Source organism: Zonotrichia albicollis, chromosome 3 (genome assembly GCF_047830755.1).
Source record: "Zonotrichia albicollis isolate bZonAlb1 chromosome 3, bZonAlb1.hap1, whole genome shotgun sequence".
In the NCBI taxonomy this organism is placed as follows: domain Eukaryota; kingdom Metazoa; phylum Chordata; class Aves; order Passeriformes; family Passerellidae; genus Zonotrichia; species Zonotrichia albicollis.
In genome coordinates this window covers 67,450,124-67,465,810 of record NC_133821.1, presented here as the reverse complement: position 1 = coordinate 67,465,810, position 15,687 = coordinate 67,450,124, and the positions used below count along the sequence as shown (strand labels likewise).

Here is a 15,687-nt window from a genome sequence, read left to right as displayed (position 1 = left end):
TGGAAGCGGGACGTCCTTCCCTCGGGCAGGCCCAGCATGGCTGAGGTCGGGGCCGGCGCTGAGGGCTGCTGGCCGCGGAGTCGAGCGCCCGGGGCAGGAGGCGGCAGGAGCCCCGCGGCGGGCGAGGGCAGCGTGGCCGGGCGGGGGGCGCGGTCCCTGGCGCGGAGCCCCTTGAGGGTCCCGCGGGTGGGCGCTCGTCCCGGCCCCGGGGGAGTGGCGAGGGACCCGAGGAGCTGAGTCAGCGCCGCGGTGCCGCCACGGAGGGCCGGGGGCCGGGCGGCGCCCCCGCCCCGGCGGTGCCCAGGAGGGGCGGGGAGAGGCGGCAGCGGCGGCGGGCAGGGCGCTGCCCCCCTTGGCCGCTCCTTATCAGCCCGGTTTGATGCTGCAAGGCGTGTCCGGGGATCTGCTCATGTGATGGAGCAAGAGGCAGGCGGGCGGGGGGACCAGGGGAGGAGGTGATTTTCCTCGCTGCTCTCGCTCGCGCTTTTTTTTCCCCCTTCCCTTTCCCCCCCTCCTTTTTTTTTTTTTTTTTTAAATTTCCCCCCTCTCGCGCCCTAAAGGAGTTTGCGGAGAGCCGGGCTCCTTCATTCCCGGCTGTGCCGCCGCCGCCGCCCACCGCCAGCCCCCGCCCGCGGCTCCGTACGGCCGCGGGGCAGCGCCATGGGCGCCGGCAGCTCCGCCGAGCCGGCCGCCCCGCAGGACGGGGCCGGGGCCGCCGCCGAGCCCCCCAGCACTCCCCCAGAACCGCTGCCCGCAGAAGACGCGGCGGAGCCCCAGCCACCGGCGGAGCCCGCCAAGGTAAGGCAGGGGCGGCGGGGAGGTGGCGGGAGGAACGCGAGGCGGCGGCTCCCGCCGCACCCCCGGGCCGGGGAAACTTTCCCGCCGCGGCTGCGGCCACCTGCCGCAGCGCTGGGCACCCCCGGGCCGGGCGCGGAGCCGGGGCGCGGCGGGGCCGGGACTGCGCCACGGCCGGCGCCGCAGTCATAAAACTCGCGGCGGCGGCGGGGCGGGGGGCGAGGGCGGCTGCGGGGGCGCCGCCGCTTTTGTGTGCGGCCGGGGCGAGAGGAGCCGCACCCACCCGCGGCGAGGTCTGCGCCAAGGAGCCTCCTGACTGCGGTCCTGCGGCCGGATCGCCGCGGCTCCCGCGGCTCTCCGCAGCCCCCCCGCTCCATCCTCTCCCCTCCCGAGGGAGCAGGTGGGAGGCGCGTCGGGGCGCGGCTCGGCAGTGCCTTCGGCTGGGCGCCAGCCGCGCTGTGCCCCCTCTCCCGCCCCGTCCGCACCCGCGGCTCGGCTCACCTGAGCCGCCGCCCCTCGCCAGCCGCCCGGGAAAGGGGCGGCGGCGTCGGCGGCGAGGGCTGGAGCCATGCCTGTGGTGCGGCCCGCTGTCGTACCGCATAGGGGGCAAAGGGGGAGGGACTCCCGAACTCCCAGCCCGTGGGGAGCGAAGGAGCTCTAGGTATGTGTGATTTAAAATAAAGACGTTGAAGAATTGAAAGAAATTCTTTTAAAACATGTCTGGTGTTTAAAAATAGATTATGAATGAAGCCATTTATCCCTCTGGAATAGGCGCGTTTAGGGGATTTTGGGACTGAAAGGGAGGTTATGTGCATCTGTGCGTTTACATAGCGTGGCTTTCGGGAGTTAGTGAGGGGAGAAATAATGCTACGTTCTGCCGAGATCCCCTTCTCTGGGCTCTTCGGAGTTTGGGTGCTCAGAGCAGGGAGACTCCGAAGTTTCTGTGACTGGTGCGTGGGTGTATTAGAGCTTGAGAACCGGTTATGACTTTGTTTCTTTGACCTTGTGGTTCAGATTTAACTTTCAAGTTGAATTTCCCATAGTTCCTGGCTGCCACTAGACCTCCTTGTGCGTGTTTTGACAGATTTGAAAACCACATTGCGAATGAACTTTAAATTAACTAAGATGTATTTTATTTTTTTTTTAACTAAATAAGCATTGGGGGTTGATGTTGGTTCACAAAGTATTTAGCAGTTTTGTCGGGCAATTTTAGAATTCAGATGCTGACGTTTAGAAAAGCGGGAATTTATATCAGGCAAGCATTTGGCTATTGTGGTTGTTTAAAATTTAAGATAATGCGACTTTGAAGAAGGGACATAATATTCATAGCCATGTTTATCCAGTTATGGGAACTAAGGCCTTCTAAAAAAAGGGAATCACAGTAATACTGTTCTCAAGTAGAGATTATTATTAATACTGTGTTTTATGTCTTCTGAGCTTTAGGAAAAATGTCTTCTAGTAGATTTTTGCCTGATTATTCAAGTAGAACTGTTTAAAATTGGGGAGGTTCTATTACCATTTCGCTGCTATAAGAAGTTGTATTATTGCTGTTCTGATAAAACAGCTGGTTTTGCCTTCCATTACATTGCATAAAAAATCAGTTTTAATGAAGTTTAGACATACTTTTTTTGTGTCTCATTTAGTCCGTCTTACTAAAGTAAAGTAACTCTATGCAGATTTGTGACACAGTTTTTCATCATTATTTCTTCCAGCTCTTTGAATTTGAAAATTACCAGGTCTTGCAATGCCCCTGGAGAAATCTATCAGATAGCTAGTATGTTTGTGGAAGATAGGGAATCTTTTGGAGGGTGTCCTTCTATCTTGCATTTTCCAAATTAAAATGCTTATTACAACCTTTTTAGAAGAAAAAACTTTGGAAAATGACTTCAGTGGAATCCATCTCGAGTGAGCCTTGGCAAGGCAATTACAAATAAACCATCTAAGCAACTAGTCTTGTACAGGATATAAAATCCCAGACAAGTTGTGCTTTCTTTTGTGATGCGAAATCCTTGAAGTATTTAAGTAAATTTCTTTCATGAGGTAGTTGCACTTTTTACAAGATGAAAACCTTTTTGACTTTTCTTCTAGAAAGGAAAAAAATTTATAGTCATTAAGCTGTTTTGTTACTCACATGTGACTCTTTGGCCAGGTACCAGTTTTTGGGTGTCCTGGTTAAAAAAAGGGAGGGTGTATGTTTCAGTGTTGCTCACTTCTAGGGCCTGGGGACCTTGGAAAGCACTTGGTCTGCAGAGCTTTGGGTCCTGGCTTGTGAACACGGTGGGTTAAACGTGGGCTCCTGTGGTGAGTACCTCAGCTGTAGACCCATCTTCTCAAAAGTTCCTGGTGAGTTACACATAAAGCACCTTCAGAGTTTCCAGCCTGCCACAGTAGTAGGACTTGAAATGGGCAGATTTCTTTATTGTAGCAGACAAGACTTAAACTCCTCCTCAGTGGAGGAGCTGCTCCTTATCTTGCAGAGCCGCCACTGTGGGAAGCTGCCTCTGCAGGGAGGTGTGGGAGATCCTGGTGGTACTAATCCATTCAGCTGCCTGAACTGAATTAATCAGATCTGTGAATTGACACCTGAGGTCCTGTTGAAACCAAGCGGCAGGGTATGGTTCTACAGAAGGCTGGTTTTTGTGATGGAGTTACCTCCTTGCTGTTGTAGCAGCAATGCTTTTTTCCCCCCTCCTTTTCTTCCTCCCCTGTTCTCCTTTGTTTTGCTTTAGATGACACAGTCTCGCTTGGCTGTGTTGTGTCCTAACCTTGCCTTTCTGTAAGCAGATTAAACTCGCTAACCCTTCAGGAAACTGAAATTTATTCTTGCTGGACCGTTTTCCTGATCTGCTTGTGAGTTCATTTGACTCCTACATTGTAGAGGTGAGACCAAGAGCCAGGACAAGGCAAGCATTTGCAGCAGGGCAGGAGGGGAAATGAAAAAAACTTCTCCTGTTGGTAGCAGTGAGCTGGTGAAAACCCATTGAAACCTCAGGGACAGACTGTCCTGAACAGCATGGAGGCCTGAAGCTTGGCCTGAGAAAGATTTACTAGTGCTAGAAGTAGGAGCAAGATCTTTCTGGTCTTGAAGAAGGCCAAACGAAACTGTGATGTCCTGAACTGGCAAAATCCCTGGAGATGTCTGGTGAGGTGGTTCATGTGCTCCTGCCTCCTCTCCAGAGCACCTGCATCTTCTCCTTTATTGCATCTGGCACTGTGTGAGCTCATTCAAGGAGCTAAGCCCGTGGAAAAATGTTCCAGTTCTTTGGCAAGGTCATTCTCTACTGATTGAATGAGATGTGTTAGCCTCTGGGACTCAGCAGAAGCTGCAGGTACAGGGGAGCAGGCAGGATCTTGTGTCTGGAGTTGGACAAGAAGCTGGCTCACACTTCTGTTGGTGGCAGCATGTGACTGGATTGGTTTGGGCATCTCCAATTTGTGAGCACCTTCTCTGTTCATAGCAGTGATGTGGCTCTCACCCAACTTCCAATTTTGATGCTAAGCATCAGAGAGATGGGAAAAAATGCCAGCATGGTGCCCTCCCATGGGACAGAAGGTGACTTCAAGCCAGGATAGCAGTGTCATCCTAGCAGCATTGCAGCTAACACTGACAATCGCACATGTGCCACTTCTATTTTATTTAGAAGTTTGAGGTGCCAGCTTTAATACAGGGTTTTTTCCATGGCTTTTTGGAAGGAGCCAAGCTCTGTTGGAACAGCTACCTGAAACAGCACAGGGAAACTTCCAGAGAGAAATTTGGAAAAATATGGGCATGCTAATAAGCTATTCTTGCTTGGTTTGTCAGAGATAATATTTTCATGGGGATTGATGGCTTGAAGATGTGGTGTGGTGGATTGCTGGCATGCAAGGGCCCCCCACTTGAGCAGCAAGTAATTCACACAGTGTTTTCGTGATGGTTCCCATTTCTAAGTAGTAACTGGATTATGCTACCTGTGTTGTAATGAGAGCAAGTGTGTGCTAGACAGTAAATATTTGGAACTGTCTCTTCTAAAGGGGTTACCAGCTGAGATGTCAGTGTCTTATTGTCCGAGTGCCTGACAAATAACAGCTGGGGCAGACTTACATCTGCTGCTTAAACAACTGCGTTCTGGTGAGGGAGCTGAGTCAGCCTGAAAATACTACGTTAGCAGTGGTGAAACGAAGCTTATACAAGGAAAGTCCCTAGACTGTGTCTCTGAGAGCCCAGTTGGAGACATTTGGTCTCAGGCTGCAGGGTTCCCCTGGTTCAGCAGGGTCTGATTCCCATTAGATACTTCTTTTCCATCTGGGGAGGAAGAAACTGGTACAATTCAGTGGTAAGGTATGGAGGGCTGACCATGCCTGTGGAGTGGCTGGGGTGAAAGAATAAAAATGTGTAATTGAAAAAATGCACAATGGAAATTGGTGTCGTAGCGGCACCAAAAGCGTGAAATAGCCCCCTGGTAGAGGAGATAAGAAGGAGGTGGTGGAGGGAGTGGCCGGGCACTTTGAAAGCCGAGGCAATTAGCTTGTGTTTGATGTGGTGGAGGCTAAAGAGATGCAAAGAGGAGCGTCGGGACTTTGAAAGTGCTCCAGGTTGGAAATGCAAGCCTGGGTGTGGTTGCTGAGAGGAGAGGAACGTGCTGCGTGCTCAGCCCTTGTTCTGACGGGTCCTTAGAGCCTGGCTGAGCTGTACCTGTGCAATGCTTCCGTAAGGTGCTGCCTGAAAGAGCTGAAAGGTAGGAGACCTGGGAAGGAGCTCCGTTGGGATCAGGCCTCAGAATAACAGACTGGGGGTAGTGTTTCTTTCACAGGTTGCAAAAAGAGATCACAGGGATGAATTGGGTGTAGAAACTTTTTGGTGTTTTGACTGTTTTGTTTTATCCATTTGGATTTCGAGGGTAATCGTCCATAAGGAGGTGTCACAGTGAAATCAAGCTGAGAATTGGGGGAGAATAGGGTAAGTGAGGAGCTGAAAGGTGTGGAGCAAGTTCTTGGCTCTGTCTGCAGGAGGCAGAAAGAAGATAATGAAGTTAAGCGTGCTGTTATGTGCCTTACAGAGGAAGGGCCTTGTGTTTTCTTCACCTGCAACTTGCAGTATCCCACAAGCCTCTAATGTTTAGCTAATGCAAAACAAGACAAACTGCTGTGAACAAAGAGTTGGAATGATCCAATTTTTTTTCTTTTCCCAAGTGTTGGTGTTTGAAGTTCTTTTTAATGAAGCAGCATGTGCTAAAAGCAGACCCCCTGAGCACAGCAACAGTATTTCCCAGAGTTTCAAAATCAAACTTCAGGAAAAATATTAGGGACCATTATGTTAGTTTGCTCAATTGTTCAGACAGCTGGATCTGGCTATTTTAGTAATCTAATGTAGAATCAGTGTAGCAGGATTAACAGAATGAAGCAAAATTAACTCTGGTACGTTTGGGCCTGGTGTGAGGAATCCCTGGAATGATTTGGGTCTGGTACAAGGAATGTTGGGAATGATGGTGATAGCTGGTGGGGGAAGAGGCTGGGTGCTGTGAACCCCTCAGGAATGGTGCCTGAAGGAAGCATCTACTAATGTACAGTGAGATCAGGGACCTGCAGTTCATCCACATCTCATGCAATTTGTCTGTTAATTTATCCATTTTCAATTCTGTGTGCGTTTAATGGGATCTAACAGTTGGACCTGATGCTGGATGCACGATGGAGCAGAAGCTGCTCCTGGTTAGAGTGACATGGGCAACAAGCCCTGTGCATTTTAGTCTCATTAGCTGGGTGTCTGCCCTTTGCGTCCATCTTTGTGGTGAATGTGAGGCAAATATTAAAAAAATATATGCAGGATGTACAGTAATGGTGTGACAGAAACTGGAGTGTTGCTTTGCTAATGGCCCTTTGTTTTGGGAATGAAGAAGCTGAAAGATCAGTGAACTGGATAACCAGTTCCCCTTGGTTTCTCCCATGTTCATGAGACAACACATTCATAAATTAATAATCAAAAGAGTGTAATGAATGTGTGCCACAAAAAACTGATAAATGTTGGTAAACCTGCCAAATGTAATGTCTAATTACTTGTAGATAAATGTGTAAAGATGAACAGAAAGATTCCTAATACTGTTAATTTTTGTCGTTTTAAATTTTGTTTTCACCCATCTCTCTAAACTCTGTTGTATTTGTCTAAGCTTTACAACTATTCTCAATGGAATTAAGAGCACTGCTCACCAAATTAAATATAATTGGACTAAACTGCAGTTTAGATCTCTTCAGAGAAATGAAGCAGTTAATGTGAAGGAAAACTGAAATTAGTTTCTTTTGAGGACTAATGCAGTGGGACAGACTGCACTGACCCTCGTAAAGAGCCTGAGCAACTTTTTTTAGGACAAATTTTTTTTCTTTATTTAAACTAATGATGCTGTTATGTCTCCTTTCACTTTACAAACTCCCCAAAGGTTTCTTCTCCTTTGCATGTTTTAATTTGGAAAAAATACTATTGTTTTATTAGTTTTGATTATTCAATTATTTAAAGCAGAACACTTGATTTGAAAATCTAAGTTTGCCTTCCCAAGGCCAAGAATCACATCAAACTCTTTCCCAAGAGACTGGGGTAAAAAGGTAGGGTTATATTGCAAGTCTGGTCAGATTTGAAAATACTGAGGTTTTTCCATGTATTTACATTTTTTACTCAGTTGTGACAGATGGATCCTGTTTCCAAAACTGAATTTATGTACAAGGTGAACAGGGATTATAATTATACTGGCTGGTTGTAAAAACTGCCTATAGTCTTACATTTAGTGATGTTTTATATTTAATTATGTTTTTCATACTAGAAGGTATTGCAGATTTAACAGATCTAAAGGGTTATCTGCTAGACCCTGTGACTTCTGAATTTTGGTCTGAAATCCCCAGTCTTTAGGATTATATAAAGTCACTGTTTTCCTGAATGCACCAGAACTATAGAATATTCAGAGCTGGGGTAATAGCAAATACTACCATTGTTAATATTTTATCATAACAGTCTGTGCTTGATTTAAAAAGGAGAAGCTGTACTGCATTGAGGTACCAAGTTCCTTTGTACTCTGGTTCTTTGCAGAGCCCACTGGTGCTTATCAGGCAAATGGTTGACTGTGTCTGTACATGGGACTGGCTTTAAAATGGTGTGCTGCCCAGGGGAGGTTTGGAAAGAAAGGCAAAGAAATCTTTGAATAACGTGAGGAATGCTAAGATATTCAGTGCTGTTACCTTTCTTGTGACTTGAAAGAATTTTTGGTACTAATTCTGAGTATGTCTTCTTGAAATAGTCATCCACGGCTTTTTCTTCAGAGAGACAAGTTTCCTGAGAGCCAGTCAAGTCAAGTTGTTCTTGTGTTTGCAGGACTAGCAGGTGTCTTTCAAGAATGAATCATTACAACTTATTATTTATTAAAAAATCAGTAAAGGTCCTCTGCTGAATTTGTGCTGAAGAATCTTAAAGCCCTTTCACAATTAGGTTGTTGTTTTCTATGTCTTGATTTTCTCGATTGTTTTTAATTGGTTACTCCCATTCAGCTAATGCTGTGTGCAACTGCAGAGGAGCTTCCCAGGGTTTACGTGCCTTTGTTCAGTAGTGTGGTGTCTTTATCCCTCCTGAGTTCCCGTGTTTTAGATTTATGGGAAGGATGATGTGAGAAGCGGGAATGTAATCTGAGTGTTGAGCCATTCCGTATTTCTTCTATTTAATATCTGGTCTCAGCATGTGAAAGCTCTAAAGCCAAATTATTCCATCTGTGGTATTGGCAGTGGAGCAGAATGGGATCCTTTTTCGTGAGGTGGATTATGTGGCTGTGAAAGGCAGCTTTGAGGAGCGCAACAACGCCGGGTGGAAACAATTTGGCTTAATTAAGGGCTTCTGAACTGAAAATTGGGAACCTGAATGCACACACTTCATTGCCTGTGGAAGTGGGGTACGGCGCTTCTCCCAGATCTCCCCCAGCATGTGAGAAGAATCTGATGATTAAGAGGAAAGCCCTTTTCCTGGCACTCTGTCTGCTGATTTGAAATTCTGTTGCACTAGGCTAATTACTAGTAAAAATAAATAAATAGATTTTCCCATTCAGGTTTATGTGGGTGGGGGAAGGGACTGGAAGAGAATCGTCAGGAATGTGGCATCTTCCTGATCCCAATTTGGTGCTTCAGGCATGTGGTTGTTAGATCCCATCTTTGGGTGTAATGTATCTGTGGTACCTTTGATTAATTAACAGGGCTTCAGTGGCAGTATTTTGGGAGTACAGACAAATCATAAGACAATGATACGTAATTAAAGTTTGCTGTTCCACCAGAGGAACTTCAAACCTTCGCTTCAGGAATAATGGTTAATTAGTTGAAATGGTTTCTGTTGGAAGGTAATAGGTTCAGTTGGAGAACTAGTTCATTAAAGGGTAATCAATAAATTAAAGGGTAATTAAGTATCTTATAATGACCACAACACATTCCATGCTTTAAAAAAAAAAAAGCTTGTGAAAGTATATTTCTTCTAATAGGGAAAGCCAATGCAATTTCTGGAAATAATTAGAATGTGTCAAGTGTGGAAGCTGAAAAACAGATTCTTCTTTTTGCATGTATTAGCAAATCTAGAAAAAATATTTCAAATGCTTTGAGTCCCAAAGAATTGTAAAGCTCTTTCCTCCTGTAAGAATAGTTTCTGCCTAATAACAGAGGTCCAAAAATTCTAGTTTTAATCTCAGTTTCACTGCATTTCCTCATGGGAAATTCATATGTCTTCTTCTTTGTGTCCCGAATAGTTTAGTCTCTTTGTAGTTGTATTGTTGATGATGATAAGATAAGCCCATCAGTAGAGGAGCAATACCAAAAGCTGTATTGTAGAGAGGATTCATTCATATATCAGAGCAGTTGTGCCAGACACTTTGAATGAAGAATTTCTTCCCGTCAGCTAGATTCACCTTATCCTTTTCCTTCATGGAAGAAATCAATTTCCACACAAGGTTATAGGCCATGGTCTGTAAGACCTGCTTCTTCTGTGTATTTCATGCTGGACACCAGAAAGATAAATAGTCCCAGATTGTGTTTTGGTTTTTTTTATTCCTCACAGAAGTACTTTTATTTAATGAAGTTAAAATGGCTTGCATGTATATATTCAAAATGAGAGTGAAAGAACAATATTCTATAGGAGTTGGGGGGGAATTCAGCCTAATACTGACATTTTCTTTTTCTTTCCTTCTCTCTTTATCTTTCTGTACTACCATCCTTCAATCAATATTTGACCACACAGGCTTTAAATGCAAGTTTGCCAGTACCTGATGTTGGTGAAGACAGTTTGAAGGATGATGCCTCACCACAGGAGCCACTGCAGCTGGGAGCTGTTACAGCATCTAAGGAATCGGGTGGGCAGCAGTCAGAGGTGGCTTCACCGCTCCAAGAACCACCTGGAGAGCAAACAGAGTCTGCTGGAGCAAATGGTGAGTACAAACGTGTGTTCAGTGCACATACCTTAGAGGCCTGCATGCTGAATGGGATGAGGAGTACAAATAGGGCTTGACTAGCTGTGTGCTGCTGAACAGGTATTACTCAAGTGATCTGTTGTTGCTCGGGTGCTTCTTGGGCACTGTTTTGTGGGAGATGTTTTCTCTGTAGGAGAGAGTTCATATGACAAGTGGCTTGTGGACTGAAGGTGTTGGTGTCAGTGGTGGACATCCACTTGTTAGGAATCAGCTCAGTTTCCACTTCTTGTGTTATGCCTGCTGCATAGGCCTGTCCCTTCCTTCATAAGGCAGAAATCCTTTTTATGTTAATTCATTAATGGTATTAACAATAAATGATTCAGTACTCATAGAAAGGACAGGCTGCTAATCCTTTGGTTTTACCTTGATTAACGTTCCCTTTCCTACAGCTTTTAATTGGATTTTCGTTTCTTGTCATAGACATGCCAGTGTCTTCTGTCTTGGGACTGTCTCCCTTGCCTTGCTGCACAGTCAGGAATGTGCTGTTCTTTCTCCTGTGTGATCTGGCAGCCCACCTTTCCTGCTCTCATCAGCCTCTTCTTGCTTCCCTCTGTTCCTGTTCACAGGCGTGTGTTGAGAGATCTGCTTCAGCAGTCCTGCTCCCTGCTGACTTCTTGGCAGGATGGCAAGAGGGAGGGCTTTTCATTCAGAGCAGGCATCTGATGCTGCTGGTGGTGAGCTGGGAAGGGATGGTGACAGGGCACAAGGTGCTGTCTTCAGTATCAGCCTGTAGAGTGCCTTAAAGGCACGTGTGCAACCCGCGGTGTACTCTAGGGTTTGAATCCTGGTAAAAGCTATTCTTTGTCACATCTGCACATTAATTCCCAGTAAAAGGCTACCATATCTTATCCTGAGCCTTTGTGCCTTTTTTTTTTAAATCATATCAGTAGAGACTTTTGACAGTATAAAAACAGAATGCAACTTGTTTTATCTTTCATGAAACTCCACTTCTCTAAAATTTTACTCTTAAGTGGACAGGGATTGGGAAGAGGATACTCGCTAAACAGTGTCACAAAAGAGAAGAAAATACTTGATGTTTGGAAGTAGTGTCAGAAGATTTCGTGTTGATATTCAGCTTTTTGATCAAGTAAAAGAAAAGGCCATCAAAAGGGCATGAGTTTCAAGTCAATAGTCAAAGATTATAATTATTTTTGAAGAATCCTGGGTAGTTTCAGTTTTTTGGAAATCACATTCCTAGGCTATGTAATGAAGAGGTGAGAAGCTTCCTCTGAGTGCAGGTAATTATGTGTAACCAGTTGCATGGCATGATGTGAACATACACAGCATTAGGAATCTGGATTTGAGTGGGCTGCCTGAAAAACCTTTGTTTTGAGAATCATCTCTCTGTGGTTGTGAGGTGTTCCTATTCAGTGGAGCCAAGTCCACATGGTAGTGTTATTTATATGAAAGGGAAAACGGTACTATGTGTTTGCTCTTGAAGTGAAAAAATCCTTTTATGAAGATGATGCAGCATGTATTTGCTGGTAATGATAGATGAAAGTGACATCATCTATAGAGACAAATAAAACTCATCCAGTTGAGCACTGAAGAGAGTTCTTCAAATAAAGGTCATGTTCAGATGTTTCTTTTTGTCCACTCCTCTGAACCTTAGAGAGTCTGGTCCACTTCATCTGTCCTTAGGCAGATGAATAAAGGTGGAGAAGAGGCATCTCTTAGTTGCTTCATGCACACAAATCTTTCCACATAGAAAAATCTCCCATTTTAGTGCTACACTTCATGTTCTGCACTCGTTGTTTATTTCACCTTGCTTGCAAGTCTAAACTCAGAAGTAAAGTGTTGTGGCACCAAGCACTGAAACAAAAGTGTTTGCCTACAGTAAAGAAGTGTTTATGATTAAAAGTTTTTTGGTGTGGTTGATTCTTGTCATCATTATTTGAGTCTTGCATTCAGAAGACCACTTGAGAGATGACTTAGACTTATTAAAGTTGCCACTATAAAATGAAATTAACCAGATATTGTGGTAAATTGGCTGGGAAGTTGGCCAAGAGTCAGAGAGATGAAGGCTCAAAGTATCATCAGAACTTTGGAGATATTCAACATAATCAGTTGTAATCAAAAGAGAAATAGTGTTGCTATTATAGCAGGGCACCTGTATTAGATACAGAGCCTTTACATTTTATTTTATTATGTTGCGTCCCTTTTTTACTATCAGTAGGAGCATTAAATTATTATACAAGTATCTATGAAACTCCTGACAGCAGAATTTGAGGCAATTTATAAGTAATTAGGTTGTAGAGAATTCCAATTAAAAAAACCCTTCAGACAAATGAAAATAAAACAAACCCAAACCAACCCCACAGTAACAGGCAAAGGAGGAAATATTTCAGTATGGAAGAACAGAAGTGGTTTTTGTATGGTTTTGTTTATGAGGGACAAAATCCATGGGGCTTTTTAGCAGCATCTCTTGAAGCTGAGTGTGGATGCCTTGTGGGAAGCTGCATCGGGCAGGAATTACAACAGCGGGAACTGAAGCGGGCGGCTGGTTCGGAAGCGGCGGCCGGCGCTGTTCCCTTCGGGGCAGAGGGGGATGATGAGGGCTCGGAGGGGCAGTTCCGAGGCGGACCCCGTGAGGCACCATCCTTGTGCCGGCCAGCGGTGGGAAGAGCCGGGCGGGCGGGGGGCGGTCTCGGGCGGGGCCCGGGGCTGTCCGGGACTGGGGGGAGCGGCCGGGGGCCCGGGGGAGAGCCCAGCCCGCCGACCGGCAGACTTGCATCAGGCAGGCTCTCCGTCGGCCGGCCGGCCGTCCGTCCGTGTAGCCAGCCCGGTGCCGGGGCTGGAAGCGCCGCTGCCGCCGGCTGGGGCTGCCCCGCGGCCCTGGGAGGAACCTCGGAGCGGGAGAGGGAGTCGGTGGTGTCGGTGTGGCTGCAGCCATGCTGGGGACAGTGACGATGGCCGGTAAGGCGGCGCACGCGGTTTGCTCCCGGGCTGTGCGGGCGGCAGCAGCGTCCCCATGCCGGGGCTGGGCGGTGCGCCGCTGCCCGAGAGCCCCGGAGCGCCGAGCCCCTGGGTTACCGGCTCTGGAATTCCTGGCAGGGCCTTGGGAGTTAAAAGGTCTGCCTTAAGTGTTTTTATCTCGGTGAGAACCGCTTCCAAGCGAACGCTGCTGGACGTGTCATATCGCCTCAGTCGGACGTACGATGTGGTACCTGAGATACGGGGCTTTGTGAATGTGGAGGTGCTGGCTGAGTGTTTTTCTGCAGGATGGGGCTATGACCTGGTATCTGAAATTGGAAAATGGAAAGAAAAGGTAGTGACTGCGCTGATGGTGCTATTTTACATCAGTCAGGCAATAAGGCAGTAAAATACCTTAAGAGCTAAATTTGGTGAAATTGGAGGGAGTATGGAAGTTAGCATCGTTTATATGCTGTAAAAATATTTGCATGAGAGAAATGAAGCTGTTGCTTTATTGCTGTTTTATCTTAACAAAGCAAAATTCAGAGGGGATTAGCACAGTGGCAAAGGGGAGTGTGTGTGTGGGGGGCAGCGGGATCCCAGCCTGCAGTACCAAAAACTCAATGCTGTGTGTGCTGAACTCCACACATCTTACTTAAGGAATTAGCACACAAGCCACTGAAGCTGAGAGCTAATACTGTAAACTAATTGGACTTTCTGAAAAGATGACTTCTGGGGGAGCAAAGAATTAAAAGAAAAAACGCTTTTTCAAAAAACTTATGTCAAAGAAAGACAAACTTATGTCTTTCTCTGGGAGACAAAGTGTTGTTACTAAATTTAAATAACAAAACCCCGGTTTTTTCATGTTTTTTTTTCCCTAAAGATAGCTAATTTGCATCAGAGTTTCTCTCAGATTGATGATATATGGCTCTAGCTATCTAGGAAATCTTTATTTCATTGTATTAGTAATTACTCTCTTGTATATTGTTTGCTAGAGCCGGTGAATGAATTCAGCAAATAGGGGGAGTTTATTCATGCAAAATACTCCAACTTTACAATACATATGGACAACAAAGCCGTAGAAGTGCGGCTCCATTTGGAGCGAGCCCTGGGGAGGACTGTACGTGATTTGAATCAGTGAGTAGTGGAGGAGATATCCTACTGCTGTTTACAATAGGGTTTTCATTAAACTCGATGCTTAATGAGCTTATCACATGCTGAGTCTTTTTCCTCAAGGGCTCTCTATTTTTTTTATTTCCCTTTATTGTTAGCAATTAAAGGTTAAACTGTTTTTCAAAAGCAATGTCTTTATAGGTTTGCAGAGTTTTGATTGTTTGAGGTTTTCTTATTTAATAATTCCTGTGGAAGAACCTTAGATTTTCACTGCAGCACAGCTGCTTTTACAGTACATTTCCCAAGAACTGCATTTAGCTTGTGGTATGTGTTACCATTTCTTGGAAGGGACAGGGAACTTCTGCTTATTGGTATGCAGGAGTGTATTAAGCTGTCATGTGTCTAATTAGTGCAGATGCAGCTTCATCTCCTTTGTGGTGAGTTTGTGATGTTTACATTAGGCTTTATGTGGTCGTTTTGATAAAGAAAAAATTTCGATCTGCTTTTCATTGTTCATTAATCATTCAGGGTTCTCAAAAATGTCCCAGGGTTTACTGGCCTGTATTGCTTATCCCATCACTGTTGGTAATGGAGCCATGAATTTTTTTCCCCTCAAAGACCCAAGTGCTAGAGTTGCATCTATCTTACCCTTAGTGAATAAATTTTATTTTAAGAAGCAGAACCGAGTCACTGAATGTGTGATGTGGACAGCATGTCTAACCATGTTATTTCATAAATATTTGTAGCATGCTGGTTTGGTTCCCAAACAGAACAGCTGTGCTGGTCTGAGAGCAGTTTATTATTGTGAGCGTATTTAATGAAGAATTTTTAACTACAGCAACTATATCCAAGCCATAGCTAGTGACACTTCTGGCTTTAAAAGGCTTCTGTTTGTTTTTAAAGAACTACAGTGTTTTCTGGTTTTTAGGGCTGTTTCTTGAAACACTGAAATGAAAAAAAGAAATATCTTAATCTTGAATAAATGAAATACACAACTTTTCCTGCTGGAATTTGAGAAGCTGGGCTCAGAATTGGAATTTGAGAAGCTCTGGGTTGGAGCAGACAAGTACAGCTAAATCAAAATCCTCTAAAAATAAAGATTTCTTGGGGAACGTTAGAATGCCACAGTATCATAGTCAAAATGACTGTGTGTTTGAGGTTTTTGTTTGTTTGTTTGTTTGTTCAGTTACTTTTCTGTAATGTCGTTTTCTGGGGATGCTGCTTTTGCTTTCTGAGGGAGCTCTAAGCCATGAAAAATGATAGATATTTTGCAGCTTGTTCCTTTTTTCTGATTTTAAAAATGATCACAAAAGGATGTGAGATTTTATAACCTAACTTTTCGGTACCCACTGAAGTACCAGAGAACTGAAGACTAAATAGTACTTGTTTCAAAAGCTTTGAAATAACAACATGG

General features: G+C 45.2%; 1 protein-coding gene across 5 annotated transcripts in view; it reads left to right on the top strand.

Moving 5' to 3' along the window:
* Positions 1–224: 224 nt before the first annotated feature.
* The window catches only part of AKAP12 (A-kinase anchoring protein 12), a 30,618-nt gene continuing 15,155 nt past the window's right edge, over positions 225–15,687 (top strand). Inside the window, exons 1-3 of one of the 5 annotated variants that reach the window (XM_074537759.1) lie at positions 225–455; positions 561–798; positions 10,019–10,205. In XM_074537759.1, coding sequence (XP_074393860.1) covers positions 415–455; positions 561–798; positions 10,019–10,205 — 466 coding nt within the window. In that variant the 5' untranslated portion in view covers positions 225–414. The other 4 variants (XM_074537761.1, XM_074537760.1, XM_074537763.1 and 1 more) reach the window with 4 other exon arrangements.